The sequence below is a fragment of the Aquarana catesbeiana genome, linkage group LG04, assembly GCF_042186555.1.
Source record: "Aquarana catesbeiana isolate 2022-GZ linkage group LG04, ASM4218655v1, whole genome shotgun sequence".
NCBI classification, from domain to species: Eukaryota; Metazoa; Chordata; class Amphibia; order Anura; family Ranidae; genus Aquarana; species Aquarana catesbeiana.
In genome coordinates, this window is record NC_133327.1 from 526,778,607 (window position 1) to 526,794,304 (window position 15,698).

A 15,698-nucleotide genomic window follows, 5' to 3' on the forward strand; every position below is an offset into this window, starting at 1 on the left:
CACACTGACCCTCAACATGGTAATCATACTATTCACATGCTTTTTATACAATATTTACCAGCATTTCTATTTTTGGCTTCTTCAACCAATTTGTTACTCACAGACACTTGCTTTTTAATGATGCCTACACACAGGGATGGTTATACTTCCCCAGTTCTAACAGAGAAACCACTGGGGTTGATTTACACTTGAGAACGAAAACAAAGGAAAGATGTATTAATAACCAGAGGAATTTAAAAAACAAAGTGTATAGGGAAAAAACTGCGCTAAACCAAAAATAAAAATGAAGCTGCTAACACTCGAACAAAGTCTAGATAAATGTGTAAACAATTAGTGTAGCGCTAAATGGTGAAATACCTCTGTGTGCAAAAAAATTACTAATGAGTAAGTGATAATATGACATCCACTGTAGGTACATGTGCAAAAGTGCTAACATATGACAAATCAAAAATAATAAACCATAATAAAATTATTCACAAAAAATAAATGCACTGGAATGCATAAAAGGAAAAAGTTCACTGTAGGACAGCAAAACAACACATATTGTGCGTATCCAAAATATAAACACCAAAAATGCAGAAAGTGCTGTCAGTGCAAAATCCACTTGCGCAGACAATGAATAGCTGAGATTTCAAACGTAATGACTCAGATATATGTGGAAACTTCAGAAACAGTTGTCAAATGGAAAAGATGGAATACTCTTACCAGATGTGGTGGACACACATACCATACGGCAGTGAGTCTAATGGGCTCTGAGCGCTGATTCCTAACGCTCTAGTGTAGTGAAGATGGAGAGGCCGAACGAGACCAAACGATAAATCCCTGGGCTCCAAACCATACGACCGGGTAACATCAATGAGCCAGCCGGTGGGTCAATCCAGAGGATAGCCATGGGGATAGACATTCTCAACAGGGGCCATATATACAGAACAAATGTAAAAAAGAGTGGCTCCCAATGGTGCAGGTCAATCAATAAGATTTATTAAGATCATACATCAGGAACAGATGCAGAGACGATAAAAATTGTGATCACAAAAATGAGTAGTATAAAAGCAATGTGGAAGGCATATGATAAGCCTTCCACATTGGGAGCCACTCTTTTTTACATTTTTTCTTTATATATTGCCCCTGTTGAGAACGTCTATCTCCACGGCTATACTCTGGACTGACCCACCGGCTGGTTCATTGATGTTACCCGGTCGTATGGTTTGGAGTCCAGGGATTTATGGTTTGGTCTCATTCGGCCTCTCCATTTTCACTACACTAGAGCGCTAGGAATCAGCGCTCAGAGCCCATTAGACTCACTGCTGTATGGTATGTGTGTCCACAACATCTGGGAAGAATATTCCATCTTTTCCATTTGACAACTGTTTCTGAAGTTTCCACATATATCTGAGTCATTACGTTTGAAATCTCAGCTATTCATTGTCTGCGCAAGTGGATTTTGCACTGACAGCACTTTCACCATTTAGCGTTACAAATTTAAAAAACAGGATTTTGTATTGCAAATTGGATGACCTAAAGCGAGCACAGCTTGCTTAGGAGACCCTGTCCCCGTACTTTTAATATCTGCAACAATCTTTCCAAAAAATAATATATGAGATCACTTTGTTTTGTGCATTTTATCTCCCTGTAATTGATGATATTATGATACTGAATAGGCCTGCAACTTCTGCTGGGCATTTCCATCTTGGATGTGACAGCAGCCCCAGGCAAACTCAGACCTGCCACTCAAATGACACTCTGTAGTATTCACTTGCTCACACTTATTGATGTTTTAAGATCACTGAACAGCCTATCATTTGTCTGATGACAGAGAGGCTGATAATAAGAGCTTGCACGCAGAAGACACTCAATAATGCCAGCAGTGACACATCCTCCACTTAGAAAATAGTACAATCAGCTCCATCTTTGTTTACATTTTTGCTCCAACTGGTACTTCTATTTAATTACTTTATGGGTGCACAGATAATAAATTGATGACCTTGCCTAAAATCCTACCATTTGCTTACAAGTAGCTGTGCAGGCTCCTGCTGCCTGCATACAAAGTAGCAGGGGCAGGGGCGGGAGCAGAGGCCAGCACAGACAGGAATTGAATTTTCTAAAATGTGATCAGATTCCAACTAAATGTATTTGTTAAAAAAAAAAATAAACATGCAAGCTCTTATTAATTCATTTAAATGTAAGGTCTGGTGACAGAGTCTCTCCTTTAGAAAAATACCCCCATTGTATCTATGATCTATAAATTTCAAGTAACCATGTTATTTTCAACACCACAGTCATGTCAAGACAGCACAACAACATGAAAAATTAAACTATTTCACCATAATAAGACTTCATGTACACGGGACGTTGTTTAACCTCTCCTGAAGGATTTACAGCTAGAAACCGGCGTCTAAAAATGGCCGTTTAGCTGCGTTTACATGAGCTTATTTATAACCTATGATACAATACCTTGTGGTTTGCCAGCTGTTGAGTAATGGTCTCTAGATTGTTGCTTTCCATTAGATCTGGGGTCACAAGTCTGCTAGACATATGAAGCAGCCACTTCTCCACTTCCTGCAGCTCAGAGTTGTAGGCCTCGTGCTCCTTTACTTTTTCTTCCAAATCTACTAAACTTGTCTATTTGCAGGTAAAAAAAAAAGATGAGTGTAGTTAGTTATTTCAGTTCCAGTACTATAAACTCTTTAAAACCCCATATAGCTAAATTTTAATATTTTGCCTTCCCTGGCTAGCTACAAACCCCCGCCCCCCTTTCCCCAGTCACCATGGTAATTACATTTTTAAATAAAACCATTCCATTTTCAGTGCCTTATTTTAGATGCAGTGGCATCATCACTGAGCCTTTGTGCTTCTATATACTATATAGGCAGATCATGGTTACTGGAAGGGGCTGTCAGTGTACTGTCCATAGATTTCTTAAAACATCACAGCACCGTGCATTTTGGGAGGAAATATGCAAACATTAAAATGCCTTGATGGATGGGTGTCTGTCTGGAGCAGTGGTCATTCCTAGGAAGTCCACATTTACATGCAGACTGCCCACACATATGATGATGAGCCTTCATAATTGACATAACTAAAATCCAATAAATGAAACGGACAGGCCAGGGCAGTTAGGCTGGGGATTAAAAGGCTAGATGATGCTGGACATCCTCTTGCCAAGAAATGAGATGATCTCTATCTGACTTGCTGTGGGTTCTAATGCACAATGTGAGAAGCTCACAGTATGCACTAAACAATTTAAGTGCAGGGCAACAGCATGTTCAACTGTACAAGGCTAAAGGTAAGGCTGGCATTTATCTTTAACTCCCAGAGCTTCAGGGATAGGTGTCATGACTAATAACTATACGCTTCAACAACACTGCCTACTTGTTCCGGTTAGATGACTCACAAAGCATGGTAGCCAGGTAACTAGCATTTTCAGAATGGGTTAGAAATGACAGCCCCATATTTCTCATTATATATATATATATATATATATATATATATATATATATATATATATATATATATATATATATATATATATATATATATATATGCACATATTTGATACTAAATACTTCTAAATTGTCTGACAATAACTTGCATTTTATTTATTATCATCATTGATCATATAAAACATCAGACGTCTGTAAGTTAATTTTTTCTTTAATAAAACTTTCTCTCACCTTTGCCATGTGGCACAGTCCTTGATAGTCTTTTTGCAATTTCTGAATTTTGTCTCCCATAGAAGCATCATGGGTCATGCTAAACAAAGCTTCTCCTTTTTCAATGACTAGCTGATAGAAGGCTCATGGGAGAGAACAGTCTGCTGGATAGACTGCACGCAAAGAAACAATTACATTATTAACATTTTGTCTGCAGATAAAGTACAAGAATCCTGTACTTTTTGTATATTATTTAAGACCATGGCAAAAACTGAAACTCCCATACAGTGGAAAATGATCCAGTATCAGGATTCCCAGACCTGGCATTACAGTATTCATGTTGGCTGCTATGAGTAAAGTGAATGGACTACCGGAACACATTGTAACAACACTCAGGGGGAACTATCAATGTAGCAGTTTATCCAATGATAAGCTAATGCATCTCTGTCAGCTATGTTTGCAAGAGCGTGCCCTGCTCTAAAATTTCTCTAGCTTGGAGCTAATTGGATTGGTTGTCCGCACATCCAACAGCTTTCTGAGGTCTATGACTTTATGGTATTTAACTCCAGGCCTTATTTTGTTAAAACAGCAATATCTTCCATCTCCTTCCAATGAAATTTGTAGTTCGTGTGTTAATTCAAAGTGTTTTGGAACTTACAAACTCAGTTGGGCTTTAAGATTCTGATACATATGGGAATCTGATCTTTCAGTGACACGCAGATCCTCACAAATGCTTCTTTTTACCTGTCACACACGTTCATTATTCAGTGCATGTTCTTGTGCTATGAAGCCAAATATCAGAAGAAAAGTTATATTTAACTTATCACTAATGACGCTGCTTAATCCTGTGGTCTGCAGAGAAGACTGTTTATCATGACCCATATATTAAAAATGTACTTTACTCGTACAGCAGATCCAATCTCATGTGTTTGTATGGCAACAAACTTGGATAGGAATTTCCCTTGGATAGGAAGACTGCATTTAGCCTGCATATGACAGTTCTCCTACCGCTGAACAGAAAGTATAGGTTACCTTGTATTTAGCTAGCTGTGCCTTCTTTTCATATAGTTCAGTTTTGGGATCCACATCAGCTTGCAGAACTGACTGATATTCTGCTAGCCATTGGGCTTGCACTTTGTACTTGTCCGAGAACTCCTTAGCCAAATGAAGACCCTTCTCCAAGGCTGTGTGTTCCTTCCTAATTGAACTTGTCAGGTCCTCTGTATTCTCCACGTGGCTGTGTATGTCTTTCTCTAGCTGCTCTGCTTCAGCTCCTGCTAAGTATTTTAGAACTCTTTCTCCTTTCTCGCGAGCTGATTTTAGCAATCGATGACCCATATCCATATCACTTAATAAAAGCTGGAGGGGGAAGAAAATAATTGGCAACATTATAAATCAGAAGAAAATAATTGTTAAAAATCTACATATACTTTCCATGGTCTTCTGTAAAAACATATACACTTGCCAAATATGTAGTTTATGCTCAATACAAATAGCGACTAAAACTACTGTAAGTCTTACCTTAGACCTCCTGACTAATGTTCCTTTGTGAAATGTATAACTATGTAAGTTTGTATATCCTACATAACGTACACACAATGTGTTTCTCATTGTGTGTTTCTTTTCCCTGTGCTGACCTTCAATAACAAAAAAACTACTGTAAGTCCAAAAATACAACTTCCAAGTTTTACTGAGGTTTTTCTGTATTGTAATTTGGAAGACACCTTTCCTTTCAGACTGGGATTTAGATAAGAGTATTATAACATATAATAACAGAAGTGAAACAAACCCACTTTTTCATGAAGAATAATGCCCCCACTGTATTCACCCATTCAGAAGTGAACAAATAGGCATATTTTCTAGTCAGACAATAGCTTATGGTTGAATTACCTCAAGTTTCTTAATTTTCCTCTCCAGACCTGACTTATCCATGACTCCCATGTCTGATGTAACATTTTTAAAGTTGTTTTGTGCTTCTCCAAACCAGTCAGTATATGATTTAATGGCAATGTCTGACTCCTCTATGCTTTTTATTTCCTCCTCAAGCAACTGGGTTTGTTCCTAAATCAAAGAAGGCAAGCAAACTATTAATTATGTTAAATTGTTGACAAAATATTATTATCCTAACATACTGTTACATTAGCATGACTCATTCCATCATCAAAATGTTGCTTAATTAAAGTGTTGCCTAGTTGTAAAGCAAAGCAAGGGTCTTGACAGCTATGACTTAGTTAAGGTCTTGATATCTATGGCTTAGTTACCTGTGTCATAAACTACATTGATGAAACACATAAATAGTAGGCATTGTAGTTGTGCATTTTCAATAAAACAAAAAAATCAACATTTTTTAAAAGAAAGCATTTACCAAGATGTATAATCTGACAGCTTGATAACGAGATGCGAGCAGGGTGGCCATGCTACTCATTCTGCTGCTACTTCGGCCTTCCTCCAACACTTGCTGAGCCAATGACCCAACCTCTTCAACCTCCTCCTTGTAAACTAACACTTCTTCATGCCACTTCTACAAGATGAAGAAAAGATTTAGACACTTTCCATTATATAAAATTAAAAACATCAGTAATAAAATTATAATAAAGTAAAAAACTGTAAGACTGATCATTTGGAGTTTTTCCAAATGTGTGACTTTATAGTAAATATCCATGAAGGAAATAGTGGCCTTAGGGAATGATAAAAGAAAATCACTATAAGTATTGCAGAATACATTAAAAATGATTCCTAAAGATTTATAAACTGGGTAACTGTATCCTTTCTGCAGCTTCACACAGTATGGTCTTTAGGATTTTTTTCATGCTTTATACATTTGATGAAAAAGAAAGTGATATAATCTTGACTACTATTAGCAAATTCTTACTCTCGGATTATGATTACATAACCATAAAAACATAAGCACGTTCTAGAACACATAATACAACTAAATACTTCAAGTCAGGTCACTGAAAGAGAATCAATTTTAAACTACCTAACACAAATATTAATTATTTGGAATTATTGTTTCCGATGGCTTTACCTTCATTTGTTGCAGCTGTATCTCCTTTGTCGCTCTGTCTGACTGGCGTCCTGTTCTAATATTCACTTTCCCCTCCACGGAGGTCAACCATTCATCAGTCTTCTGGAACTTTCTTTCCATCACTTTCAATTTACTTAGAACAGCATTAATCTGTCCTCTGGTCTCTGTGAGTCTTTGCTGATACACTTGCCAGTCCTGTCGTAATGATTCTAATTCCCTATCTTCAATGTGAGGAATGCCCCATTGCATAACATCTTCCCGTGTATGCAGTGCAGAGTTTAATAAAGCCTGACCTTCTGCACACCTCATCTGAAGTTCCTGAAAAGAAGAAAATGTAACACATTTGGTATGATGTAAGAACCCACCAAACTCTCTTCAAACGGCACACTACTGAATATAAAGACATTAAACTTGTAAATCTAGAACCTGCACAAGCTGGGCTTTGGTATGGTAGGGGGTATTTTAGCTTTTAACCTGTCAGCCGGAATTACTTAATATGCACATTCACAACCTAGTTGCATTTCTATGGTGCAATTACAAAGGAACATTGCATATTTTGCTTTTGTTGTACATTACATGCTGTCCTCGAGCTACAAACACCCGACTTACAAACGACTCATACTTAGAAACGGAGGGAGACAACAGGAAGTGAGAGGAAATCTACCCCTAGGAAGGGAAATTCACTTCTGTAATAGTTATAATGGGAAAAAGGTGTTTCCAATGAAGCTTTATCACCAATCGTTCTTTCCACAACAACCCAAAATGTTCTAAACCCTATAGCCACAGGGACAGAAAGTGAGGTGAAATCTTCTGAACAGGGGCACAGACAGCAAAACAAATGTTACAGGGGTGTTAACATGTCTCTATGCTATCCACAAAAATTTAAAAAAAAACAGGCCCACCCATGAAAAGAATTTCAGCCAATTCAGCAGGAATCGGCTGAAATGTGATTCATGTAGTGCCAGCTTAACCGTATTTGTTATTATCTGTATACTTCCATACTTCTAAGTAATTATTTTTTGGATGCAGTTAGCTTAAGTAGGTTGATTACTTGAGTCGAGCAGGCCAAAGACATCTGAGGATGGCTTTATGTGGGAACACAATCTAACCATCTGCAGATCTGTATGAGCAAACATCCAGCTGAAATTGGTCAGATCACTCTTAGGCCCCTTTCACACAGACGGATAGAATTGTGCTTTTAGCTGTGTGTTCTACCGCAGTTAAACGCACACAATGCTTTCCTATAGCCCCATTCACACACTGTGTTTAGCTGCATTTTCATTACATGCGGTTTGGTGTGGATAGAAGAAACAGAATTGACTGCATCCAGGAGCGATTTAGTGCAGCTATCTGCACATAATCGCAGGTAATCGCAGTGCACTGTGTCAGCTGCGGATAGCAGCGCCGAGCTGGCTCGCTCATCGGGAAAGGAAAAATGTTTTTTCCTTTCCCAATTAGCGACAAGCACGGGGATCCGACTTGGATCCCCGCCAATGCCAGGCACTGTTTGGTATGAATCTTGAGGGGGAACTCCAAGCCAAATTTTAAATAAAAAACCGGCATGGGTTCCCCTCCAAGAGCATACCAGGCCCTTCGGTCTGGTATAGATTTTAAGGGGAATCCCTAAGCCGAAAAACGGCGTGGGGGTCCCCCTCAAAATCCATACCAGACCCTTATCCGAGCACGCAGCCCGCTCGGTCAGGAAAGGGGGTGGGGACGAGTGAGCGCCCCCCTCCTGAACCGTACCAGGCCGCATGCCCTCAACATGGGGGGTTTGTGCTTTGGGGCAAGGGGGCGCCCTGCGGGCCCCCCACCCCTAAGCACCTCATCCCCATGTTGATGAGGACAGGGACCTCTTCCTGACAACCCTGGCCATTGGTTGTCGGGGTCTGCGGGTGGGGGGCTTATCGGAATCCAGGAGCCTCCAACCCCCCCATGTTGAGGGCATGCGGCCTGGTATGGTTCGGGGGGGGCGCTCGCTCGTCCCCACCCCCTTTCCTGACCGACCGGCTGCGTGCTCAGATAAGGGTCTGGTATGGATTTTGAGGGGGACCCCACGCCGTTTTTCGGCTTAGGGGTTCCCCTTAAAATCCATACCAGACCGAAGGGCCTGGTATGCTCTTGGAGGGGAACCCATGCCGTTTTTTAATTTAAAATTTGACGTGGAGTTCCCCCTCAAGATTCATACCAAACTGTGCCTGACACTGGCGGGGATCCAAGTCGGATCCCCGTTCAATACGAGTCGGTGCCCTGTAGGGTTGCTATGGAAATGGCAAACCACAGCTAAATGCAACCGTGTGTAAACGCAGCTAATCGCACTGTACAAATGCAGCTGATCGCAGTGCCTGGAGTCTTGAATTTCACAGAAAAAAAACATGCTTTTAACTGCGGCAGAATAGCCGTCCGTGTGAAAGGCGCCTTAGGTTTATGAGCACTATCAGTACCATATATTTATAAGTTATACAAGTGAAGTACCTAATATTGTCTTAAATAGATATACTGTAGCATAGTTGGCATATGTGTACAAAGTCGTCTTTATTGGTTCACATATTGACTGCATTGATGTAGTTGCTATGTAAAAATGTTATGTTCAATTTTTAAGTTTACCTGAAGTTCCCGAAGTGTGCTTTCATACATCTCAATATTGCCATCCAGCAACTCCAGACAATCCAGCTTCTCAATCTCTTGCTGTAACCAATCATCAAATGTTCGAAGACCCTTTTGATAATCTTGATGATCTGAGACAATTTTATCTGCTTTGGAAATGGCCTCCTACAACAGAATATATCTGTGTTAAACAAGTGATTTAATAGTCTCAAAAGCAACAGAAATTGCAACTGCTAATAGGTCCATGGGCAACCAGAGTCTAAAGTGATATCACACCATTTTCCAGCTTTAGAAGCATTATCATGACATGTTTATCAGCTATCTCACGAAGCATTCCAAATGTTCATTTTTCATCTTAATGAGAATATGTTCTTGGGACCTGAGTAATACTTTGCAAGACCTTCCAATGGTATTTAGCAACATACCTATGTATTACTGAAAAACAAAGTTTGAGCACCAAAGGAAAGTTATCAACACCAGTACAGTATGTGTACATATAATCACATACACTGATTTTCATTACACTGGACAATTGTTGACAAAGCAGGTCTAAAATTGCTAAATTTGCAGCAGTTACTTACTATTATTTTAATATAATTTAGGGAAAATTCTCCAACAAATGTAAAATTAATTTCACAACTGCTTGATACCTTGGTCTTTTTTTGTAGTGCGCTGTATCGCTCCTGCAGATCCTGGAGTTCCAACTGTGTAACATAATGTTCAGTCATACTGGACCCCTTCTTTTCTATGGTGTCCAACAAAGATCCATGACTTACAACCTCTTCATTCAGTAACTGAAAGAAATAATGAAGTGGTGGTAGAGTGTTTCTGTATTGTTCCAGACTCTGTAATCATTTGCAAATATTAACTGCACAGTTTCTTGGTGAAAAAACTCAAGATAAGTTTTTGTCTAATGCTGTCTCCCAGTAAAATGTGTTTTTCTTCCATTAATAAACCTATTCCAAGGCTCTATTATCCTTTACTGTAAATGTACCTAGCCCACTGACATTACTGGCCTTTTAAACATTATCAAGCCAAGGTAGAGTGGTCATAAACACATTATGGCTCCCCATGATTTCTAATGTTCTCAGCATAGCATAAAAACAAAGAATTCTGCGTGCTTAGCATATCTGCTCATTTGTTGTACATTACAGTAGAACCCCAGTTTAAGAAAAAAGGAAAACAAAAAAAATAAAAAAAATAAAAGGTTTTATTTTGAAATTTAAATATAATATACATTTTTGCCTTATGCCCCGTACACACGGTCGGACTTTGTTCGGACATTCCGACAACAAAATCCATGGATTTTTTCCTATGGATGTTGGCTCAAACTTGTCTTGCATACACACGGTCACACAAAGTTGTCGGAAAATCCGATCGTTCTAAACGCGGTGACGTAAAACACGTATGTCGGGACTATAAACGGGGCAGTGGCCAATAGCTTTCATCTCTTTATTTATTCTGAGCATGCGTGGCACTTTGTGCATCGCATTTGTGTACACACGATCGGAATTTCAGACAACGGATTTTGTTGTCGGAAAATTTTATATCCTGCTCTCAAACTTTGTGTGTCGGAAAATCCGATGGAAAATGTGTGATGGAGCCTACACACAGTCGGAATTTCCGACAACAAGGTCCTATCACACATTTTCCGTCGGAAAATCCGACCGTGTGTATGGGGCATTACAGTGGTAAAGGCAGAAGTTTTTTTTTTATCTTAATGCATTCTATGCATTAAGATAAAAAGAAAACCTTCTGTGTGCAGCAGCCTCTCTCAGCCCACCTAATACTTACCTAAGCCCCATCTCGATCCAACGAGAGACTCGGCTGTCTGGGACTCTCCCTCCTGTATGGCTGAGAAACATAGTGGGTGTCATTTGCTCCCGCTGCTGTCAACCAAAGTCAGTGAGCCAATGAGGAGAGAGAGGACGAGCCACGGCTCCGTGTCTGAATGGACACAGAGAGCAGCAACTCAGGTGCCCACATAGCAAGCTTCTTGCTGTGGGGGGCAAGAGGGAGGGCCAGGAGCACCGGAGAGGGACCCTAGAAGAGTTTGTGTTTTTTACCAAAAAAAAAAGACTTTAGTATCACTTTAGGTCTTACTATTTTAGGTCTCATGCACACAGGACATTTATTTAACTCTCCTAGAAGCCAGCAGCATTTTTGCAGAAAAAATGCCTAACGCTTGTAAAAGTGTTTAAAGCTTTTACAAGCTTTTAGGTGTTTTTACAGGCATCAAGCTCTTGGGAATTAATATATTTCATTGGCAGAACAATAATTTATTCTAACCATTGAAATGAAATAATGCTCAAACAATAAACGCGCCTAGCGTTTAGGTGCATTAAGCAGCTTTTAGTAGCGTCAAGCATTTTTTTCTGCCCAAACTCTGTTGCTCCTGGATGCACTGGCAGTGTTTTTTTTCCTGCCTCTAAAATCCCTGGCTACTAAACGCTGCTAAAAGCCTATGTGTGCATGGACACATAGGCTAACATGCAGGAGAGTTTAGAGCCAGGAAAAAAAAACACCAGACGCCCCTAAGAGCAGCAGTAAAAACATCTAGTGTGAATGAAGCCTTAAAGTGGAAGTCCAGTCTATTCCTAACTAAGCTTAAATCTGCTCCCACCCCCTTCTAAACCTTATTCTTTCTACCCTGTGACAGGAAGATGTGTATACTTACCTTTTCTGAGAGTGAGCAGCTGTCAGTGCAGCTTCACTGTAAAGGAGAGACAACCAACAATGGATGCCTCATAGTAAGCCTATGGGTGACGTCACAGCACAGGCATTCCATCCGTTGTCGTGATCTCTCCCCTTCATTGAAGGCGGCGGCTTGGGAGATCATGTGACAGCACCAGATTCCTTTCAGAATAGGTAAGTATACACATCTTCCTTTCACTTAGTAGATAGACTAGGGTTTTGAAGGGGCTGGGCGTGGGTTTAAGCTGAGTTAGGATTAGACTGGACTTCCACTTTAGGCTATTCTTTCATTGCTAATTTGTTAGATGCTTATAGACACATTTAGTAAATTACTGTAAATGAATAAATATATACTTACTTTAGCTTTGCTCTGTGCAGCAATTTTGTCTCTCAGTTCATTGTACTGCCTTTCGGCTTCATTTAGTCTTTCCTCAATGCCATCCATCCAACTGGAGAACTGTCGCACATCATCCTGATAGCCTGTCCACTTAGACAGAGCCCCTTCAAGTTGGCTGTAATAATAAAAGACAATAACATACACTTACTTATTCAAAGGTGAAACAAAAGAAGCAAATTTAAGTAGAGAAACATGCAATGCATCTATAAAGTTTACCTTTTACAATGTATACAGGAGGATAACAGAGAGGCCCAGGAGTCCTTCAGGTCTTGAAGCTGATCCTGGATGGCAGGGGCTCCTTCTGGAGATGTGTTTCTTAGAACAGATTCTCCTCGGGTTGATGTCATCTTCATCTGTATTTCCTTCTCCTGCTTCACCATTAACAGAGCCTATACCAAAAGAATTGTCATTATGATAATAGCTAGCACCCACTCAGTACTAATGTTTTAACTTGGAAAAAGGCTAACAAACAGAATCAGCCACCAGCCCCTTACATCAGTGTAGGCTTGTAATAAGGTTGTCCCACTCCTGATTAGCAAATCAATTTGCCTATGTCTACTACTTTGTACTGTAATAGGCTATATGAAGAGTCCATTTTTTTACCTAATTCTTCAACACCAGGAAAAGAAAGCAAAGTGATAGTATCACTCACGACAATTCATTTGGTTTTACTTTACAGTTTCAAATTTGACTTATTTATATGGATAGTACCTCCACCATTCTTGACATGCATTTCTATGGAATACCTCTGACAGTACAGTTTTCAGTGAAAATCAAAGGGAAAGAAGATATTTACTAAGCCAATGAGATCAATACAAGCTTACACAACAGATGTTTCATACTAGTGTGCAGAAAACCCTACAGCAATTGTCATTTAGATATCCAAGTAGCTGCAAGAATGCATTAATTAGTGGCATTTTAAAGGAACTCTGCTAATTATTTAACCTATGAGAATAGAAGCACACACAGGCTGACATCAGACTAGTGATACAAACAACATTTGTTACAGTTTAAATGCTGCACTTCTACATAAACCAGACATGGCATAAACATCTGTCAGACAGCCTAAATTCATGTTGAGAAACCAGGGTAATATGCATATCAACTCCTGAAGAAGTTACATGATGAAACGGGATGAGTGAGCAGGGAGATGCTGAAGACATTACACAATTTGAAAGTGCTGTGAGAAAGGCTCATAGACTGAATATTTGGTGCTGTTATAGTACATGTCTTTATGAGTGTGTTTTACTTTACATAGTTACATAGTTAATATGGTTGAAAAAAGACACACGTCCATCCAGTTCAACCAACATAGAAAAAAAAGAAAAAAGAAAAACCTCCATTTGTATAATCCTATACCCATAGTTGATCCAGAGGAAGGCAGACTTTGTCTAATGTAGTAAAATCCTTGTGGTTTTACACAATAGAGAGGTTCTGTTTTCTCTATGTATATGTTAACTTGAGTGGAATTTGGAATGTAAATCTGTGGTGAAAGAAAGTCAATCAAAAGGGAAAGTTATGAACTGATTCCATCAAGTGTTACTCTGATCTCTATCATATTTATTGAGTCCATTTACTTCAGGCGGAGCAAAAGAGCGATGGGCATAACTGGATAAATGTATGTTTGGAACACATTTAGGCACTTTTTTACACTCTATTTTATATGCTTTACTGAATCCACCACTGAAGCGGAGTAAATTTTATTGAATTATAGTCATTAATGATATGCTAGTATAGCACTCTTCACTGTGAGTGTGATTCTTATTGTTTGGTTGTTTGTTTAACACTCTGGAAACTTTTAATTCCTTTGCATTAATATCCTACCGCGAGAGATCCCAGGTGGTGGCATGGTGAAGAGAGACAGTCTACTAAACAGTGTGGCTAGAAGATAACAAGCGCATATTGACCATTAATTATAGTGGTCCACGGCATTTGGTGAGCATATCCATTTCAGGGGGAGACCTCAGTTAATGCATGCATATTCATTTTTGGAGCAACTTTTTGCAGGGTTTAGCACTTTTTAACTGCAAAGCACTGATATAATATGATTGGACACTGATAACTGGGAACATTTAATTATTGAGATTATTGATACAACTTTTAAGGACTTTTATTCCTTATTGTCATTTTATTTGTGTTATTTAGCTAGTTTTATTTTATGAGCAGAGTGCACATTAGGATTAGTAAACTATAAGGATTACTCATGAAATACAATGTTTGCTGAATGAATATAAGATAAAAATAAATGAAATGTTTGTAACATATTTACCTCCAGTTTAGACATTCTACTGTCAAGGACACTTTTATCTGCTGTCGGGTGACAGTAGGACTGCAGCAGGTGAATAGCATCCTTTGTCCAGTCCTGAAGCTCATTCAAGGCTTGAGAAAACTGCTGATGTTCTGCAACAATTCGGTCCATCCTTGACATTTTTTCCTACAGAATAATTAGGTGCAATATTGGAAATTTGGAACAATGCTGAGTCTCCGAAAGCTGAACAATATATTTGTGACTGTGTCCTTTTCTCTTTTTGCATTGACATTGATTGTGTAGTGATACCTAAGGCTAGGTTCACATCTACTATATGTGGGTGTGGGTCTGCGTGTAATCCTTATGTATTTGCGCGCCCGCAGAAAGAACAGGCTGCTGTTTAGCAGACATGCAGGGGTGTCATTAATGCTTAATGGAACCGTAACACATTGGAAACTGTTGCATGTTTTCCCATGCGCAGAAATGCATAGCACCAATTGGTTTCCAAGGGGTTGTGTATTTAGAAAACATTAAGAGACCTTTTTCATGCATTTCCTGCAGGTACAGCAGCCCATTCAAATGAATGGGCTGCTGTGCCCTTGAAAACGTAGCCACAGGGAAACCGCACAAGTGTGAACCTAGCCTAAGAAATAATGCTACCTTTTGATGTAACACATAATTCCACATCGTAATTACTGGACAGACCCTAGAACAGATCACAGGACACATTAGCAGCATTAGTCTTCACAGAAACATTGGTTGGGTACCAAGCCAGCAGCTACTACTATGAGCTGAGTGGCACATTCAGCACCTTGCTATTAGCTTTCAGTAATAACATTTTTTATCCAGCAGTGGCACACCATGGCATGCTCCTATCAAACTGCAATAGTAGTGATCCACTAAATAGATGCTGGCCAGAAATTGTTCTTTTTCAGGATTCGTGTGCAGGCCTGTAAGTGTCATTATTAGTGGTGGCTAACTCACATTAGTTTTGGAAGTCGCAAATGAATATGCACAAAAAAAAAACACACAGATCAATACACACAGAATAAATAATTATTACATGCTGAA

General features: G+C 39.3%; 1 protein-coding gene across 1 annotated transcript in view; it reads right to left on the minus strand.

The window, feature by feature from the left end:
- SYNE1 (spectrin repeat containing nuclear envelope protein 1) overlaps nt 1-15,698 on the minus strand; it is a 513,156-nt gene that overhangs the window by 232,451 nt on the left and 265,007 nt on the right. Inside the window, 12 exon segments of the mRNA XM_073627830.1 lie at nt 2,455-2,622; nt 3,675-3,784; nt 3,787-3,826; nt 4,686-5,012; nt 5,544-5,714; nt 6,019-6,174; nt 6,682-6,999; nt 9,289-9,453; nt 9,939-10,082; nt 12,341-12,494; nt 12,596-12,768; nt 14,649-14,813. Coding sequence (XP_073483931.1) covers nt 2,455-2,622; nt 3,675-3,784; nt 3,787-3,826; nt 4,686-5,012; nt 5,544-5,714; nt 6,019-6,174; nt 6,682-6,999; nt 9,289-9,453; nt 9,939-10,082; nt 12,341-12,494; nt 12,596-12,768; nt 14,649-14,813 — 2,091 coding nt within the window.